Source organism: Pygocentrus nattereri, chromosome 12 (genome assembly GCF_015220715.1).
Source record: "Pygocentrus nattereri isolate fPygNat1 chromosome 12, fPygNat1.pri, whole genome shotgun sequence".
Taxonomy (NCBI): domain Eukaryota; kingdom Metazoa; phylum Chordata; class Actinopteri; order Characiformes; family Serrasalmidae; genus Pygocentrus; species Pygocentrus nattereri.
Window position 1 is genome coordinate 8,067,136 of NC_051222.1, and position 20,450 is coordinate 8,087,585.

The 20,450-nt window shown below is 41.5% G+C and overlaps 1 protein-coding gene across 2 annotated transcripts in view; it reads left to right on the plus strand.

Annotated features, from left to right (window-relative positions):
* The window catches only part of nrp2a (neuropilin 2a), a 110,405-nt gene that overhangs the window by 76,456 nt on the left and 13,499 nt on the right, over nt 1–20,450 (plus strand). For both annotated transcript variants that reach the window (XM_017714024.2, XM_017714022.2), the window contains exons 11-14: nt 11,580–11,663; nt 13,367–13,528; nt 17,059–17,318; nt 18,100–18,196. In XM_017714024.2, the coding sequence (XP_017569513.1) occupies nt 11,580–11,663; nt 13,367–13,528; nt 17,059–17,318; nt 18,100–18,196 (603 nt within the window). The remainder of the gene's footprint in view (nt 1–11,579; nt 11,664–13,366; nt 13,529–17,058; nt 17,319–18,099; nt 18,197–20,450) is intronic.

Sequence of the window (20,450 nt, forward strand, 5' to 3'; positions counted from 1 at the left end):
TCACAAATGAACCCCTTAAAATCCCAGACTTATTACATACCATTGGGGGCAGTCGTGGGCTGGAGGTTAGGGAACTGGCCCTGTGACCGGAAGGTTGCCGGTTCGATCACCAGCGTCGACAGTCCATGACTGAGGTGTCCTTGAGCAAGACACCTAACCCCCAACTGCTCCCCTGGCCCCGCTGCCCACCATTCCAGGCAAGTGTGCTCACTGCCCCCTAGTGTGTGTGTGTGCTCACTAGTGTGTATGTGGTGTTTCACTTCACGGATGGGTTAAATGTGGAGGTGGAATTTCCCCGTTTATGGGATTAAAGTATCATTTATACAAAAGGCCTATTATTCAGTAACTACAGGAACTTTGAAAATTGAAAATTGCAAACTAAAGTAGCTATTCTTAGGTTATAGAATAACCTCGGCTGGGTTTGGTAAGGGGTTAATACCATAACATAACTTTTTAAGATAATAAACCATTTTGATTTACAAACAACTTACGAGTTATATTTACACCCTCTTCTCTTAAAGTGATGTCACAGGGTTCTGTTCCTGGCTCCACCCTCTCCTGACACCTCCCATGTAACCCCATCTCATCATGATCAGCATTTTCACGTTTGTAATTTGTTACCTACTTTCCCAGGTGGTTGCTATTTTGTTTTTTGATGGTTGTAAAGTTGTAGCTTGTGTGTCTATTATAAATTAATATGAATGTATATTTATTAATGATGGAACCGCTAAATAGTGTTTGGACCCCTACTTTCCCAGGTGGTTACTATTCCTGTCTTTGTTCATTGTGAAGTTATATCGTATATGTCTGTTATAAATAAATGCAAATATATGTTAAATAATGGTGGAAACCGTATAGTCTTTGGACCCCTACTTTCCCAGGTGGTTGCTATTCTTATGTTTGTTCGATGTGGAGATATAGCTTATATGTCTGCTGTAAATAAATGTGAATATATATTAATTAATGATAGGAGCCATTAATATTGTTTGGACTCCTACTTTCCCAGGTGGTTGCTATTTTTGTCTTTCTTTGTAGATTTACACAATTGTGCACATTTTAATGAACGATTAGAGTTGAGTTAACTGCTTAATTGAACACATTGGAGCAAATAAATGTAAAATAAGGCCTGTGCAAAAGTTATGTCATATTTTATGTCGTATGTTTTACTTTTTCATATATGTTAAGCTCAGCAAATACACAGAAACCGTGCACTGAAAGCTGCAGAAAAACAGCACATTTTAAGTGTTTTCTCTGTAGAGGATGTTTTAACTTATTTACACTCAGAAACTTTAGCTTCTGTTGTAAATGTGTTTTGAGTAAACAGGATTTCTGTTACAGAATAATGCATTCCATTTGCTGTCCATGAGAACTGATGGCACAATAAAGATTACAGATGCATGGCAGAGAGATTAGGTTGAAAAACACTGCAGCATTCCTTTAATGCTGCAATAGTAGAATCTATTCTAGTCCAAAATCAATGTTTTGTTTTTGCGGAGAACATCTAATGCATTAGATGAAAACACACACACACACGTTCACTCGCGAAGGGCCAGTTTAAAGTGGCGCCATCCTCGGCCTTCACCATGTCTTGTAGTGCTTACGTTGCCGCCACATCCCAAAAAGGTCAAAGTCATTACTCTGGGAGATAAGCTGACCTTCACACACTGACAGAGCATCTTAATGCAGCAGTGCACATGCGTCTATGTCCCTGTATGTGTGTTTGAACTTACAAGTACACTTGCGTACCAATATTTTGTAACGATGTATTTGGACACAGTCCACTTTAGATGCTTTGTAGATACTGAATTATAAATAAACATCTACTAAATGAACCATAATTTTCTCCATAATTGGCTCCTAACCCGAACCTTAACCTCAACCCATAACCCTGGTCCAAGTCCTAATCCTAACCCCACCACTTTTTAAAATCAACAACGTTTCACCAGATAGTTTGTTAATAATTGAACGTCTATAGATAACCTAGTGGACTAGCCAGATAAAGTTAGACCCAATATTTCTCTGCTGTTTTTCTTTTTTTCTCCACTTTTGTCATTTTCTTTTTTACATTTTTAGATCATTTGAAAATGTGCGTTCCCCTTTGCACTGTGTTAAAATTTCACGGAGAATGGATCCACAGACATGGTCCAAAAATACCTGGAAAACAATCTTACATTAACGTCCACTGCAAGTTAAGATGGTTCCTTTCCTTCTTCTGTAAAATGACAGTACTGTAGATATGAGGTTTTGTTCCAGTGATGATTTGACCCATAATTTGCTTCTTTAGCTTTGCACAGAGGCTAGTATAGCTAACAGGCAGTGGAAGCTTATGTGCACTGATTAGCATTATGCCGAATGCAGCCTAAATCATGACACTCTTGCCAGGGGTAATTGGTAAAGTGGTTGGTAAGTGTAGTGGGTAACACCTCTGCCTTCTACGCTGTAGACTGGGGTTCAGTCCCCCACCAGGGCAGCACCCTACACTATACCAATAAGAGTCCTTGGGCAAGACTCCTAACACCACCTTGGCCTCCCTGTGTAAAAAACTGATCAAATTGTAAGTCACTCTGGATAAGAGTGTCTGCCAAATGCCGTAAATGTAACCCAATTACAGTTTGAAAGTGTTAGTAAATCTTTCGTAGTTGTTGAGTAGCTAAACAGCTTGGTTTTAGCTTCTGTTGTGTGTTAGCCTGCAAAACCAGGAGCTAAAGTCAGCTATGTTTGGAGGAAGAAGCAAAACGGTGGAAATAACGCGGACTAAAGCAAAAAACTTGGAAGCGCGACGAACACTTCAGCGCATCATTAAATTATAGCCATTATCACTAACATTCGCTAGCATACTTTGCTAGCAACACTCGCTTTCATTGAGGCATGTTTTTCTCACTTTGTAGCTCAAACCCGCGGCAGACAAAAGTGACGTAATTCAGAGCCGCGGCTTCCCACTTCTGTGTGCGGCATTAGATTTCTTTTTCCCAAACTATTACTTTAACTTTTGCCTTCTTCCCAGCAGAACTGAACACAGACAAAGCAATTACAATGATATGGTAAGCACTAAGAGCCGTAAGGCCAACTAGAACAAACAAGGAGAGAAGGAGACAGAGAGACAGTGGAGGTAGTTAGAGAGAGGAGGAAGTGACATTAGCTGGCTAATTGCCTCCGAAAAGGCCATGGTGTTATAGTGATGAGCAGCTCCAGCTGTGGACCGCTTTTCATGACTGTCAGAACTACCGGCTTTGTGCTCCGATTGATTTCCATGGCAGGGGTTTTACTCACGTGCTCATTATTTCATGCAGCAACCAGAGCAACCCTGTCCCCTAATCTCTATACCCTACTATCTAAAACTCTAATACAGGGAACACAGATGGCCTCTGATCACTACTGCCTGCTATACAGAACTCTATTACAGGGAACACAGATGGCCTCTGATCACTACTGCCTACTATACAGAACTCTATTACAGGGAACACAGATGGCCTCTGATCACTACTGCCTGCTATACAGAACTCTATTACAGGGAACACAGATGGCCTCTGATCACTACTGCCTGCTATACAGAACTCTATTACAGGGAACACAGATGGCCTCTGATCACTACTGCCTGCTATACAGAACTCTATTACAGGGAACACAGATGGCCTCTGATCACTACTGCCTGCTATACAGAACTCTATTACAGGGAACACAGATGGCCTCTGATCACTACTGCCTGCTATACAGAACTCTATTACAGGGAACACAGATGGCCTCTGATCACTACTGCCTGCTATACAGAACTCTATTACAGGGAACACAGATGGCCTCTGATCACTACTGCCTGCTATACAGAACTCTATTACAGGGAACACAGATGGCCTCTGATCACTACTGCCTACTATACAGAACTCTATTACAGGGAACACAGATGGCCTCTGATCACTACTGCCTGCTATACAGAACTCTATTACAGGGAACACAGATGGCCTCTGATCACTACTGCCTGCTATACAGAACTCTATTACAGGGAACAGAAATGGCCTCTGATCACTACTGCCTGCTATACAGAACTCTATTACAGGGAACAGAAATGGCCCAGAGTTACTGTTCTCTACTGTACAGAACTCTATTACAGGGAACAGAAATGGCCCCCAGTTACTGTTCTCTACTGTACAGAACTCTATTACAGGGAACAGAAATTGTCCCGAGTTACTGTTCTCTACTATCCAGAACTCTATTACAGGGAACAGAAATGGCCCCCAGTTACTGTTCTCTACTGTACAGAACTTTATTACAGGGAACAGAAATGGCCCCCAATTACTGTTCTCTACTGTACAGAACTCTATTACAGGGAACAGAAATTGTCCCGAGTTACTGTTCTCTACTATCCAGAACTCTATTACAGGGAACAGAAATGGCCCCCAGTTACTGTTCTCTACTATCCAGAACTCTATTACAGGGAACAGAAATGGCCCCCAGTTACTGTTCTCTACTATACAGAACTCTATTACAGGGAACAGAAATGGCCCCCAGTTACTGTTCTCTACTATACAGAACTCTATTACAGGGGACAGAAATGGCCCAGAGTTACTGCTCTCTACTGTACAGAACTCTATTAGAGGGAACAGAAATGGCCCCCAGTTACTGTTCTCTACTGTACAGAACTCTATTACAGGGGACAGAAATGGCCCAGAGTTACTGTTCTCTACTGTACAGAACTCTATTACAGGGAACAGAAATGGCCCCCAGTTACTGTTCTCTACTATCCAGAACTCTATTACAGGGAACAGAAATGGCCCCCAGTTACTGTTCTCTACTATACAGAACTCTATTACAGGGAACAGAAATGGCCCCCAGTTACTGTTCTCTACTGTACAGAACTCTATTACAGGGAACAGAAATGGCCCCCAGTTACTGTTCTCTACTGTACAGAACTTTATTACAGGGAACAGAAATGGCCCCCAGTTACTGTTCTCTACTGTACAGAACTCTATTACAGGGAACAGAAATGGCCCCCAGTTACTGTTCTCTACTATACAGAACTCTATTAGAGGGAACAGAAATGGCCCCCAGTTACTGTTCTCTACTATACAGAACTCTATTACAGGGAACAGAAATGGCCCCCAGTTACTGTTCTCTACTGTACAGAACTTTATTACAGGGAACAGAAATGGCCCCCAGTTACTGTTCTCTACTGTACAGAACTCTATAAGAGGGAACAGAAATGGCCCCCAGTTACTGTTCTCTACTGTACAGAACTCTATAAGAGGGAACAGAAATGGCCCCCAGTTACTGTTCTCTACTATACAGAACTCTATTACAGGGAACAGAAATGGCCCCCAGTTACTGCTCTCTACTGTACAGAACTCTATTACAGGGAACAGAAATGGCCCAGAGTTACTGTTCTCTACTGTACAGAACTCTATTACAGGGAACAGAAATGGCCCCCAGTTACTGTTCTCTACTGTACAGAACTCTATTACAGGGAACAGAAATTGTCCCGAGTTACTGTTCTCTACTATCCAGAACTCTATTACAGGGAACAGAAATGGCCCCCAGTTACTGTTCTCTACTGTACAGAACTTTATTACAGGGAACAGAAATGGCCCCCAGTTACTGTTCTCTACTATATAGAACTCTATTACAGGGAACAGAAATGGCCCCCAGTTACTGCTCTCTACTGTACAGAACTTTATTACAGGGAACAGAAATGGCCCCCAGTTACTGTTCTCTACTGTACAGAACTCTATTACAGGGAACAGAAATGGCCCCCAGTTACTGTTCACTACTATACAGAACTCTATTACAGGGAACAGAAATGGCCCCCAGTTACTGTTCACTACTATACAGAACTCTATTACAGGGAACAGAAATGGCCCCCAGTTACTGTTCTCTACTATACAGAACTCTATTACAGGGAACAGAAATGGCCCCCAGTTACTGTTCTCTACTATACAGAACTCTATTACAGGGAACAGAAATGGCCCCCAGTTACTGTTCTCTACTATACAGAACTCTATTACAGGGAACAGAAATGGTCCCGAGTTACTGTTCTCTACTATACAGAACTCTATTACAGGGAACAGAAATGGCCCCCAGTTACTGTTCTCTACTATATAGAACTCTATTACAGGGAACAGAAATGGCCCAGAGTTACTGTTCTCTACTGTACAGAACTCTATTACAGGGAACAGAAATGGCCCCCAGTTACTGTTCTCTACTATCCAGAACTCTATTACAGGGAACAGAAATGGCCCCCAGTTACTGTTCTCTACTATACAGAACTCTATTACAGGGAACAGAAATGGCCCAGAGTTACTGTTCTCTACTGTACAGAACTCTATTACAGGGAAAAGAAATGGCCCCCAGTTACTGTTCTCTACTATACAGAACTCTATTACAGGGAACAGAAATGGCCCAGAGTTACTGTTCTCTACTATCCAGAACTCTATTACAGGGAACAGAAATGGCCCCCAGTTACTGTTCTCTACTATACAGAACTCTATTACAGGGAACAGAAATGGCCCCCAGTTACTGTTCTCTACTGTACAGAACTCTATTACAGGGAACAGAAATGGCCCCCAGTTACTGTTCTCTACTATACAGAACTCTATTACAGGGAACAGAAATGGCCCCCAGTTACTGTTCTCTACTATACAGAACTCTATTACAGGGAACAGAAATGGCCCCCAGTTACTGCTCTCTACTGTACAGAACTCTATTACAGGGAACAGAAATGGCCCCCAATTACTGTTCTCTACTGTACAGAACTCTATTACAGGGAACAGAAATGGCCCCCAGTTACTGTTCTCTACTATACAGAACTCTATTAGAGGGAACAGAAATGGCCCCCAGTTACTGTTCTCTACTGCACAGAACTCTAATACAGGGAACAGAAATAGCCCCCAGTTACTGTTCTCTACTATACAGAACTCTATTACAGGGAACAGAAATGGCCCCCAGTTACTGTTCTCTACTATACAGAACTCTATTACAGGGAACAGAAATGGCCCCCAGTTACTGTTCTCTACTATACAGAACTCTATTACAGGGAACAGAAATGGCCCCCAGTTACTGTTCTCTACTATACAGAACTCTATTACAGGGAACAGAAATGGCCCCCAGTTACTGTTCTCTACTGTACAGAACTCTATTACAGGGAACAGAAATGGCCCAGAGTTACTGTTCTCTACTGTACAGAACTCTATTACAGGGAACAGAAATGGCCCCCAGTTACTGTTCTCTACTGTACAGAACTCTATTACAGGGAACAGAAATGGCCCAGAGTTACTGTTCTCTACTATACAGAACTCTATTACAGGGAACAGAAATGGCCCCCAGTTACTGTTCTCTACTATACAGAACTCTATTACAGGGAACAGAAATGGCCCAGAGTTACTGTTCTCTACTATACAGAACTCTATTACAGGGAACAGAAATGGCCTCTGATCACTACTGCCTGCTATACAGAACTCTATTACAGGGAACAGAAATGGCCCCCAGTTACTGTTCTCTACTGTACAGAACTCTATTAGAGGGAACAGAAATGGCCCCCAGTTACTGTTCTCTACTATCCAGAACTCTATTACAGGGAACAGAAATGGCCCCCAGTTACTGTTCTCTACTATACAGAACTCTATTACAGGGAACAGAAATGGCCCCCAGTTACTGTTCTCTACTATACAGAACTCTATTACAGGGAACAGAAATGGCCCCCAGTTACTGTTCTCTACTATACAGAACTCTATTACAGGGAACAGAAATGGCCCCCAGTTACTGTTCTCTACTGTACAGAACTCTATTACAGGGAAAAGAAATGGCCCAGAGTTACTGTTCTCTACTGTACAGAACTCTATTACAGGGAACAGAAATGGCCCCCAGTTACTGTTCTCTACTGTACAGAACTCTATTACGGGGAACAGAAATGGCCCAGAGTTACTGTTCTCTACTGTACAGAACTCTATTACAGGGAACAGAAATGGCCCCCAGTTACTGTTCTCTACTGTACAGAACTCTATTAGAGGGAACAGAAATGGCCCCCAGTTACTGTTCTCTACTATACAGAACTCTATTACAGGGAACAGAAATGGCCCCCAGTTACTGTTCTCTACTGTACAGAACTCTATTACAGGGAACAGAAATGGCCCCCAGTTACTGCTCTCTACTGTACAGAACTCTATTACAGGGAACAGAAATGGCCCAGAGTTACTGTTCTCTACTATACAGAACTCTATTACAGGGAACAGACATGGCCCCCAGTTACTGTTCTCTACTGTACAGAACTCTATTACAGGGAACAGAAATGGCCCCAGTTACTGTTCTCTACTATACAGAACTCTATTACAGGGAACAGAAATGGCCCCAGTTACTGTTCTCTACTATACACAACTCTATTACAGGGAACAGAAATGGCCCCCAGTTACTGTTCTCTACTGTACAGAACACTATTACAGGGAACAGAAATGGCCCCAGTTACTGTTCTCTACTATACAGAACTCTATTACAGGGAACAGAAATGGCCCCAGTTACTGTTCTCTACTATACAGAACTCTATTACAGGGAACAGAAATGGCCCCCAGTTACTGTTCTCTACTGTACAGAACTCTATTACAGGGAACAGAAATGGCCCAGAGTTACTGTTCTCTACTATACAGAACTCTATTACAGGGAACAGAAATGGCCCCCAGTTACTGTTCTCTACTATACAGAACTCTATTACAGGGAACAGAAATGGCCCCCAGTTACTGTTCTCTACTGTACAGAACTCTATTACAGGGAACAGAAATGGCCCCAGTTACTGTTCTCTACTATACAGAACTCTATTACAGGGAACAGAAATGGCCCCCACTCATTATTTCCTATGTCACAGTGTCACTGACAGTGTGCAGCACTTCATTATGCAGGGCGTAAGTCACTGACTCGCTGTGTCGAGTAGCCGTATTTCATCACATACATTATGTGTTGCATTATGGGCATTTTCTGTCGTGGTTCATATGTAATTTGTATCCTTATTGCAGTGCATTGTTGGATCGTAGGAGTGCCCTAAATATTCCCTCTTGTATCTTCAGACACCATTAGGAATGGACAAACTTCCAGTGTAGTGAAATATGAATCTAATTTTCAGAATGCAAAGCTTTTCTATTCGTTTGCTGTGCTATTGCGTTATATTCCGTAGTGATTGCAGGGTATAGGATAATATTTTGTAGCCTAGTTGCAACCAATGTCATACCAAGAATTTAATGAGATCTACTTCACCTCCACCATCCCTCTCTCTCTGCTGTGTGACTTATGGCTCCAGAATTCCTGCAGTGTGTAAAAGTGATTTGTGTCAGTTTGGTGGTGGGGGGATGGCAGGGAGTGTTGAGGGTCCTCTGGCTATTTATGTATGTGTGTCCAGCTTTTTTTCCTTTTCCCATTTGAGGATCTCGAAGCTAGTCTGGTTTGCCATCTTGAGGGCACAGTACCTATCACACTGGTGCCATGACACAAAGTGTTATATTGGTTCTTGTTATGGTGTCGTTCTACTGCTCATGTGGCCAGATAGTAGAAAACCAAGGGAATAAAATGTTCTCAGCTGTTATTAGTTACTGATGCTTGTTTCTCACAGTTTGAGAATTGTGTCGTTTTTGAAGCCTGGATGACCATAAAGATAACAAAAAGGCAGCAACCATGCATTTTATTTCCATTTTCATTTTATTGTTAAGCATTGTTTGGAAACAACAGGTTTGATTCTTGAAAGCCAATGGAAAATTGTCTTGTCCGAATGTCTTCTTGTGGTATGTGATGAGAATTTCCTGTAGGCTGGGAATTTGCCACTGCTGGTAGACCCGTATGACCGTATGACCTTTTTCCAGTCATTAACATCTCTTAGGCACCACATTTTCCACAGACATTCACGGCACTGTACCACCTTTTCTCAATCTATGAGTTTTTTCTACAAACCTATTTTTGTAGGGTAACAGTGACTCATTATTCTGTGGTGTCCCGTCACGTTTTATTAACCAATGTAAATCTGAGCTATTTCTATTCTACAAATTAGTAGTAGTAATAAGTGTTTGACCAAAAATGGCACTGAAATACATTTGCTTCTTATTCATCAGCTTTTTTGTTTGAGTTTTCCTTCTTCTTCTTTCGGCTGCTCCCTTTAGGGGTCGCCACAGCAGATCATCTGCCTCCATCTTGCCCTATCCGTTGCCTCCTCTACTTTCACACCAACCATCTCCATGTCCACCTTCACTACATCCATAAACCTTCTCTGAGGTCTACCTCTTCTTCTTCTACCCGGCAGCTCCATCTCCAACTTTCTTTGCCCAATATATCCACTATTCCTCCTCAACACATGTCCAAACCATCTCAACCTGGCCTCTCTGGCTTTATCTCCAAACTGCTCCACCTTCACTGTCCCTCTGATCTGCTCATTTCTAATCTTGTCCATCCTTGTCACTCCCAACGAAAATCTCAGCATCTTCATCTCCGCCACCTCCAGCTCAGCCTCCTGTCTTTTAGACAGAGCCACAGTCTCCAAACCAAACATCATAGCAGGACGCACTACTGTCTTGTAAACCTTCCCTTTCACTCTTGCTGCTATCCTTCTGTCACACATGAGCCCTGACACCCGTCTCCACCCACTCCATCCTGCACTTCTTCACCTCTTTTCTACACTGTCCATTGCTCTGGATGGTTGACCCAAGATATTTGAAGTCATCCACCTTTACGACCTCTACTCCTTGCATCTTCACCTTTCCACCTGCCTCCCTCTCATTCACACATTTCCATTCCACTTTAATGAAGTAGCAGGTACAGGCACCAGAATGCAACCGCTGCACCTTTTAAGGTAGAATGGGAAGTCGGAATGGGAAATTCATTGTTTTGAAACACTCCTGACTCAGCCGATTAACCACACATGTTAGCATGGTTAGCACTGCTCGTTCGTCATGTTATCTGCCCTCATTTGTGGCATACCACTATAACAGTTATGAAAAAGCTCATCACTGAAGAAGAATTCAAGCCGGTTTACCACCGACTACTGGGTAGAACCAATTCTGGGAGAAGAATCATCATGCCGGGCCTTCTGGAGGTCCTAGATAACATCACTGAATGGAAACATGAGCTCTATGCCAAGGCTGTTTAGTCAATCTAGGGCAGCCAAAAATCCAGTTTAATCACTATTAGCTTAGTGCTAATATACCACTAGACTTCCAAACTGTCGCAGGCAGGAATTAGAGCTATTGTAGAGGTGCTTTCTTCAGTTTTTGAGTTTAGACATTTATGGCCCTATAGCCATCTCCATTTGCATCCAACTAATATGAATAACATACATTTTCCAAGAAAATGGAAATGTAATTTGACTGTTAATTATTATAATGTATTTTCATCAGTACAATAAGAGCCAAGAGAAAACACATCAACATTAATTGCAGTCACGTTTCATGTTGAGGTAACAGCGTCTGCATGTGCTGACTCTGCTCTGTTTAATTGAATGTAAACAGGTGGCGTAATTGAATTCATACAGTGATGTGTTTTTTGAATGTAATTGCTAACATATTTGACGTGCCTTTGCCAGGAACAGACTCCCTAACGCAAAACGTGTCCCTGCCTTTGTTCTACAGAAACGTCTACACTTGCCGCTGAGACGTCCACGTCCACTCGGTCTCCACTTGGGGAAAGCAGCACTGCCCACAAGCTCAGCTCTGGTGAGTCAATTAATTATAAACCTTCTGGTTTATAGCATTACTTGGGAGTTATTTGCGTTCTTTGTCAAGCCTAATGGCGAATTTCTGAACCTAGTATGAATCCACATTGTGTTATTGCAGCATCTGGAACTATAGTAACCAATGAGTAGCACCTGTTGAGTTTCCTAGACACAATGTCTATCTAATCATCTTGTGTCAATTAACCCTTAGAAGTCTAGGGTTATTAGTGTTGTTTTGCCATACTATGAAACATACATATAATTAATTGCATATTTATGATATGAATCATAAAGCATTTATGAATTGGCACATCTGACTTATTTCAATTGCTTCCAGTGTCAAGAAATGACAAAAGAACATGACAAAAGTGTAGTTTTATTTTACAAACGAGACAAAACAAGTTTGTAACACTATTTGAAGACTGCATATAAAGGCCTTCCTAACACATGCATAAGAACATGCATTGAATAACAGATTTATAAACATATCAAATGTTTTTTGAAAGAAATGGCATCGTATCAACACGAACATAATGTCTAAATTAAAAGTCACATTTAAAACAACTTTTACTCTTTAAAGCACTCATGTAAAATGTATAAAACTGATGCATAATGTTCTTGAATAGACCTCTACCTCATAACTTCTGTGCTTGCTCCTTGGACGTTCCATGATGGTTCATAACAGTGTTATAGATGGAACAAATGTCATTTTAAGACCCCTTATGTCATACTTAATGCCACACTGTGATTAATGACAATCAAATATACTATATCTTCCTAAATGTGTCAATCAATGCTTATACATGTGCTGCAAAGTCCAGATGTAGGACGCCTTCTAATGAAATGTTCCTCAAATTTCACTATGCTTTTATTACCTCTAGCAGTAACTGTGACTTCTAGGGTCTAAATCACTAATCAGGACTGTACATAAAGCTTTGAGCAGCACTGGTACTATAAAAGTCGTTATAGCACAACTTAACATTATTTAGCGCTTAGATAAAATGACGTAAAACGCTTGTAAAAATGAATCAATAACAAGTTGTACATCTCCTGAATGATTACAAACATTCGGTTTGTTTTTCTCTGTTCGAATTACCCGATGGACTACCTTAAACTGCAGAACCGACCCTGCATTCCAGCCCAAACAGCGATGCTTAGCAGATGACTTGGGCAGTTTGCAAATGCTGTTCATTATTCCATATGAAATATTTGAATGAAGATGTATCTACGGTGGTCTACCACCCATGACCGACTGTAAACGTGTAAAAGTGGTTTTGTTCTGGATCTAAAGAAAATCTGAACGGATATGCTGTGTGAATCAAAGTTCTAGGCTTATTGACCCTCATGAATTATATAGCTTGGCATCTCTCTTGGAGTAAATACCACGGACGCTTTACTCTTTCATCGATCTGGACCTCGACGCTTAGTGAACCGAGTTATGTTGCGAAGAGATCGTTCTTCTGCTTTTCACCCTGCCTATTCTTAGTCCAGAGGATGAAATCAAAGGTTGGCGAAGGCTAGCTCGGCTGTTAGCTTGCAGTGCTGCTAGGTTGTTTCCGACTTTTCACCTACGCAGCTGATAAATATTGATGTGAGTGTAAGATATGAGTGACATGAGGTCATCCAGATCTTTCCCACTGATTTTTAGATGGAACATCGATTCTCTCTCTCGTTCACCCTGTTCCTATCTCTCTCGCCCTGCAGGCTCCAGCACCTCTCCCCCCTCTCCAGCGGTGCTGTGTGATTTTGAGCAGGGTTTGTGTGGTTGGACCGACGACCCGGATGCTGACCTCAGCTGGGCTCTACACAGCTCCAGCAGAAGCACAGCCCTGGGCCAAAGTCAGGACCTCTCCATAGGCTCCAACAGTGAGTTTTCACACAAAAAAACACACACAAATATGCCCACGCACACGCCTACACGCGAACAAGCTCATAAATTAGCACGCCTGTGGGCTGGCATTTGCATATTTATACACACATGTACTCAAGCGCGTTTTATGAAAACAATCTCATACAAACACTCGCTAATATAAAATTAATGACTCGAGTTTCTCAACTTCCCTTCCGCTATGCGTTCAGTTCCACCACACTGGTGTTGCATTGTTGTAACCCACCCTGAAGCGCTACATTGTCTCATTCAGACCAAGAATCAGCGTTCCCCCAGTTCAACATTTGGCTCTATCAACCAGAATGGAAAGTTTGCCTGATCTCAGATCTGCAGTGCTGCACCTGCACTCAACGACATGTCCTGCAGTCTGCATGCCACATGTCGGTGACTGCTTTGGAATTTGGGAAAGGGAAGGGGGCGGATGCTTGGCATACTTTCTCTCTTCCCGCTCTGACAGTCCGTCACATTCTCTTGCTTCCTACCGCATGACATGTCGCAAAGCAAGAGCATACGTGAAGAACAAAGATCCTCCCTGCAGATGGGAATCAAAAAACTAACGACAGTTAAAGGTTTGCCTCCAAACAGCTGAATATAATACAGTATATCACTTTTTGTTCAAATGCTCCACATGTGAAAAGCTCATTCATGTCTTGCTTTCTTTTTTGGGAGTCATTTTTCATTTTCCTGGCCACGTTTCAGTTAAAAAAGACAAAATGGTCTCACGTTATGGTGTCTCTAATTACAACGTAGTTACACATTAGCAAAGCATGCAACAGCAACGTAACTACTGGTGACGTATTTGCGGTTACAAATGGATTACAATAGTAATATAATAATAATAATAATATATAGGTAATTACACTCCGTGTTACACTGAGAAGATATCTTGTTGGAAAAACAGGAGTCCACCCTTTATACATGTGTAATTACATAAGATAATATGTAACATTTTCTGCCCAAATTTCATGCCCAAATTATCTCTCAGCTTGCTCAACTGCATACAGGTCTCCATTAAGGGTTCGCAGACTTGTCGATGTGGTTTAGGACACAAAATGACTCACTATGAACTCAAAAAACGAATAAAACTTAATAGCATAGCTGAATGCCGCAGGAAGACAGCAGATATTGGGCCAAATTATGACCCCCACTCCCCCACCCGCCCACGTTCACAGGCTCACATTGCACAAGCATTAATTTCTGCTGTTTCTACTTATAAACAATTGTTAATCTTGAATATGTGAACTGATATTTTTATAAATAAGAACGGCAGAAACTGTTAATGCAATCCACATTACTGCATGACATGCATGCTTGTGAAGGGGAGCTGAATACTGTCGGAATTCAGCATGACAGCTGTTGTCTAAGGTGGCTGCCCACCAAATTAGCTATACGGTGATGTTCAATGCATTTGTGTAATTGACAGCAAGGCATCCCACGTCCTAAATTGCATCATTGTGATGTGGTTTAAGCTGGTTGAGAGAGGTTTTGCGAATTTATTTAGAGAAAAGATTTGGGTGACTATTGACTTCTGGAAAAAAAAATCTTTGGATGCCAAGCATGTATTGCCTCATTGACAATATTTGGGGTAAGTGAAAAGTTGTGTCCACTTGATTGCTTGCTTTGCTTTGAAGCATTCCTGTAAAACATTCATTGAAAATCTTTTGGCTCAAAGGTGGTTTCAACATCTAAAAGGTTTGAGCGCCGATGAGTGCGGACATCACTACAAAGGGATACATTGTCTGGGATTCCTTCAGTCTTGCAGCAAGATCAAAACAGCAAGATCTTTTTATACTATGAATTTCTAATGCTGTACTGTGTGGTTTTGATTTTGTAACATGAAGAAAAACTCCATTCTAATGTTCTGTGCTCAGTGTAGCTGCTTCCCTGTTTTGTGGAAGAAAGGGTTAAGGCCCAGGATCTATAATTGACTTCAAAGTGGTGTATTCCTGTGGAAAACCGAATTCCTGACTGTGCCTTCCGACCCTTCAACTACCTCGCAGGCACATGGCTGCATCTTTAAGTAGACTTCCATGTTCTTAATGCCTCCTTGAAGAAATAACTCTTCATTTCCCTTTTATACATACCCAGGATCCAAAAGCAACACTTAAGAGATATTGCGCCTTTTACCCTGTATTTTTTTGCCCTGTCTTGCTTCTCCTTTCCTTTCTGCTTTTACACTGAAGTTAAGGGGATTGTTATCTTAACCCTGTTTAAAATTAATCCGTTAAGATATTTTCACCGTGCTCTCTGAAACATTTAACAAGCCGTGGTGACAGCCGGAGGCATTTTAGACGAGCCTCAGTGGTTAGCGGAGGCATGCGTGCATCTGGCCCGAGAAAGTTGCAGGTCATGAATCTCCATCTAAATGTGGTTTACTTTGTCTCAGAACCACTTGACCTTGATATGTCAGGGAGGGCTGAGAACGAAAATAGGGACAGATGAAAGAATTCACACCTGTCTCCCTACTCTTTCATCACCGTAGAGAGGGAGGATTATGTCTCATGATGACAAGTTTGCCTTCTGTTTGCATCTTGTGCTTTCCCCTGCTTATTTTTGCTTTTATGCTGAAGGAGCAGATTAGTACGGCAATGGCAAAGTAATGTAGGAATCATACAGTTACAAGCTGTCTGCTTAGCAAAGCACAAAACATTAGGGGGGCATTAGGCATAGCAAATAGACACTCAAATCACTTGAGGGGCCCTAGAGCAGAGCCTGGTGGGATGCCACTGCTCATGCAAAGCATTAATACTAATGACAAGAAGGTTGGCTTTTCCTCAGTGACACACTTGACTCTTCCAACAAACACAGCATGGTGGTTTGTTCAGAATGCACCGGCAGGAGATTCATGTTGAGTACATACACGGCTACAAGGCTTGAGGACACACTGTCACAGGCCCAGTTGGCCACATCACCTTCATGCTGGTTTGAATGCATGTTGCATGTACAAAGGCTGACATCGAGCAGACAGTTAAAATGTCACCTGCAAAGCAGGGGTTCCCTTCTTGGGCTCTCAGTGAAGTACTACCATTGGATTGCGTGCAACACTATTGAGGTTCAAGAGCCAATTAAATGAAGTAGTTGTTTGTTCTGCAGTAAATTTTGGACAATTCTGTCTATCCATAAGCAGGTTAGAATTGCATCTTCTGACATTTTGTAGTACAACTCAGGGATGTTTTGCCCTTGTTGACACAAGATGCCACATTTAACAAACCTTGCTTAGTGAATGGAAGGCTTTTGTGGAAGGAATTTTAGGATTTTCAGTGCCTTTACCATGTAGGAAATGTAAAAACACCTACTGTCCATAACCAAATCTTATTTAAGTCTCATGGGTGCCATTTACAAGCTTATGCTGAGTACATTTTTGTGTACTGTCTGGTACAATAACATTAAGAACTTTGTATGTGATTTGATATTGATGTATTCTTATAGTCATTAACACGGAGGCATTGAACCTTGCTGAGTATATGCCTTGTTTCTTACATAGTGCTGTTATGTCTGCTGACCACAGGTTTGGGAAACTATCTGTACATCGAGGCAAGCCCTAAGACACAAGGGAAGAAGGCAAGGCTCTTCAGTCCTGAGCTGGGCCCTGACTCTGGGCCTCTATGCCTCAAGTTCTCCTATCAACTTGAGGACGAGGGAACCCTGCGCATCCTGCTGCGCAACCCTCTCCAGGAAGAAACCCTTCTCTGGGCCCTCCATGGCAATCAGGAACCCATCTGGAAGGAGGGACGCACCATTATACCTCGATCCCCAAAAGAATTTCAGGTACATTAATCTGGCTAATGTTCATTCAGAAATGCTAATGTGGGTAAAAGTGTATCCACATGAGGACCAGTAAACAGGATGAAACTGTCCTTTACCGGCTTGCAGTCATTATTGGCAAAATTTCGTTCCTTTGACTTGGGATACTGAAAATCGTCTTCAAACAATGCTGCTAATAAAATATTGGCTGTGAAGAGGAATGCCTCACTCAAAAATGATGTGGGCACAACCGTCTAAGCGTTGGCCCTATCATCAGGAGATTGTGAGTTCAATCCCTGGTGATGCTACAGCCGTCCATGGCCAGGAGTCCAAGAGAGCACAATTGGCCTCACGCTCTGGGTGGGTAGGATGGCACGATAAGCACGATGCTAGTCAGCGCAGTCTGTTAGCTAACATAACAGATCTGGCAGTTGGCACTTTCCTCTGAGCATCTTTGGCTGTCCAATGACACTGCATGAGTGGCAGTTCGAAAAGATGCAGTGGTGCTTCACAGGTCTTGGAGGAAGCCCTCCTAGCATTGGTGGTGTCTTGTGATTAGGGGAGTCCTAACTAGTAGGTGGAATTGGATATTAATACATTGGGGAGAAAATTAGGGGAAAATCCAAAAAAGAAAGACACGACAATATGGCTAACAATGCACCCTTATCAGGACAAGCCATCCTTCCCCTACTAGCTTTCAGTCATTTTAAGCAAAATTCCCTTGGCTTAGAGGCACTTCTGGAATTTCTGGAATACATGATATCTGGATGCTCTAACTTCCTTTGAATTTGTCACTTTCTGGCAGGTGGTCATTGAAGCCGTCTTTGAGAAGGCCACCACGGGCCACATCTGGATCGACAATATCCATATGAGCTCAAGCACACCACTGGAGGAGTGTACCCGTAAGTGCTGATACATCTTTACTGTTCTTTTCCTTCCTTTCTGCACCTTATCTTGAGCATATCTTCCCACCCTATCTGCCTCCCATGCTCTTTAGCATATCTGATTAAGTTCAGGAACAGCTTGATGATTGAGAAGAATCTGATTTGTTGTGGGATAACAACTAGCAAATGCAGGGCTGTGGTCCCTCCAGGATCTCAGTATGCTCATGCTAATCTGACTTTCTTTAAAACGCCACCGCATTTTAAATCTCATAGCTGTGCTTTCTCTTTTTTCCTTATATCTGTCTGTATATTTCTTTGCTATTGTGTATTTGCCACTTGTCTGCTGATGCTGAACATTCCCTTCCCTCTCAATTGACTCCATGTTCCAATTCTAGCGTCTTTTCCTTTCTTTGTCAGTATTTTGTGCCTTGGATGCTTTGTACTTCCATCTTACTAGTCACAGCAACACTGTTCCTGAGCTTCTCAAAATAAAATTAAAGCATAAAAGAGGTGGAGGGGGGAAAATGAGTGACATATCACTTGCGATCAAACACAAAATATAGAAAAACTAGGCCACAAAGCCCTGTGGGCTCAGATGCTAATCTATATTTCATTATTCTCTCCTCGCCTCTCTTTCTGTATTTGTAAACATCGTTCTCCGAAACCAAATTTACTCGACGGCCCCAGTGGTTCTGTATAGGTCCAGGGCTTTGTGGGTTAGGGCCTTAAAGGGATCAGCCCCAGTCTTGTGTTCTCAGAGTTGCTCAGATTTTGAGCCCGTTGTCATTTAAAACTCTGGAATCGCTGTTTAACCACTTAACATTCCAGGTTTATTTCACACAATGGCTTATTATTAAGTAACTACAAGGACTTCAATACAAGGAGCCATTCTTAGTGTGTAGAAGAGTGTAATAAAACTTTGGCAGACACATCGCTTGTCACACGGACGTACACAGTGATTCTAATATGACAGCTCTATACCGTGTCTTTAGTTTTCAAGTTCTAGCTTCACGTCATCTCTTTTTTGTGTGATAAGTGTAAACAAGAAACCAGAATATTTACCCATCAGTTCTGGTCTTGCCCTGAACTAAATTTTTTTTTTGACTCATATTTAACTCTATATCAAAGGCTTTTAATAAAGCTATCACACCAGATCCATTACTTGCCATTTTTGGATCAGTGGTTGTAAATTTATCCATGAATAAATATAAAGACCAAGCCGTTTTTCTCTGTACACTGTTGGCCAAATGCCCTATCTTACAGGAGTAAACATGAAAACATGGCAATCCCTAATTGACAAGTGAGTAGCTGCTCAGTTTTAGGAGAATTCAAATTCAAAATGAGTGAATATTTGCAAAAAAACAAACAATTAGGTTTATCCTTTTGAACATTAAATATCTTGTCTTTGTAGTGTATTCAATTGAATATAGGTTGGAAATGATTTGCAAATCATCATATTCTGTTTCTCTTGATGTTTTACACAACATCCCAACTTCATTGGAATTGGGGTTGTATTAATCAAACATATATATTGAAACACGTTGTACATAATGAAGGCTGACACGTTTTTACCAACCCTTATGCTAGCATTTCTGTTCCTTACTTATTGTCATTTTGCTTGTACCTTTTCTTTATGGACTTCCAAGAAAGGGGCAGGGGTGGGCATTTGGTGCGGAGGGTTGTCCTGTGAAGAAAAGAAAAATGAAATGAGAAACTTGAATTGTACATTCTGTGACTTGGATCTGTCCTTAATTTTAAAAATAAATGTAAAACAACTATGAAGTAGAATGTAATATGAACTTGACCTTGTTGATGTTTGTTGGTGTGGTATCTTTAGACAACTGTAGTAGTCTTTAGATAGCTGCGGTAGTCTTTCTATGCTGCTTTCTATGGACTAAAAAGATTTTAAACGGACTAAAAACTCTGACCAACAAGTAAGATTCAGGCTCTACATAGCCATCTGGTCAAGTACAGACATCTTACGTTTCATAAAGTAACGTTAGTAAAGCTAAATTGCTTATCAGTTAGATGTTTTTATCTCTCATAACTTTGAAAATTGGATATTCTGACTCAGTGTCCAAAATGAATGGAGCTATAGATATTTAGATGTATACCATTGAGATTAAAGTTATAAAATTAATATCCAGAATGGCGTATATTTCACAAGTGCTGGGCATATCTCAAGGCAGATAACTTGCCTTATAGAAACATTATTGAATACATTTACAAAAAACATGAAAATGCCAAGTGATTCCAGCCTTTTGAACATCAT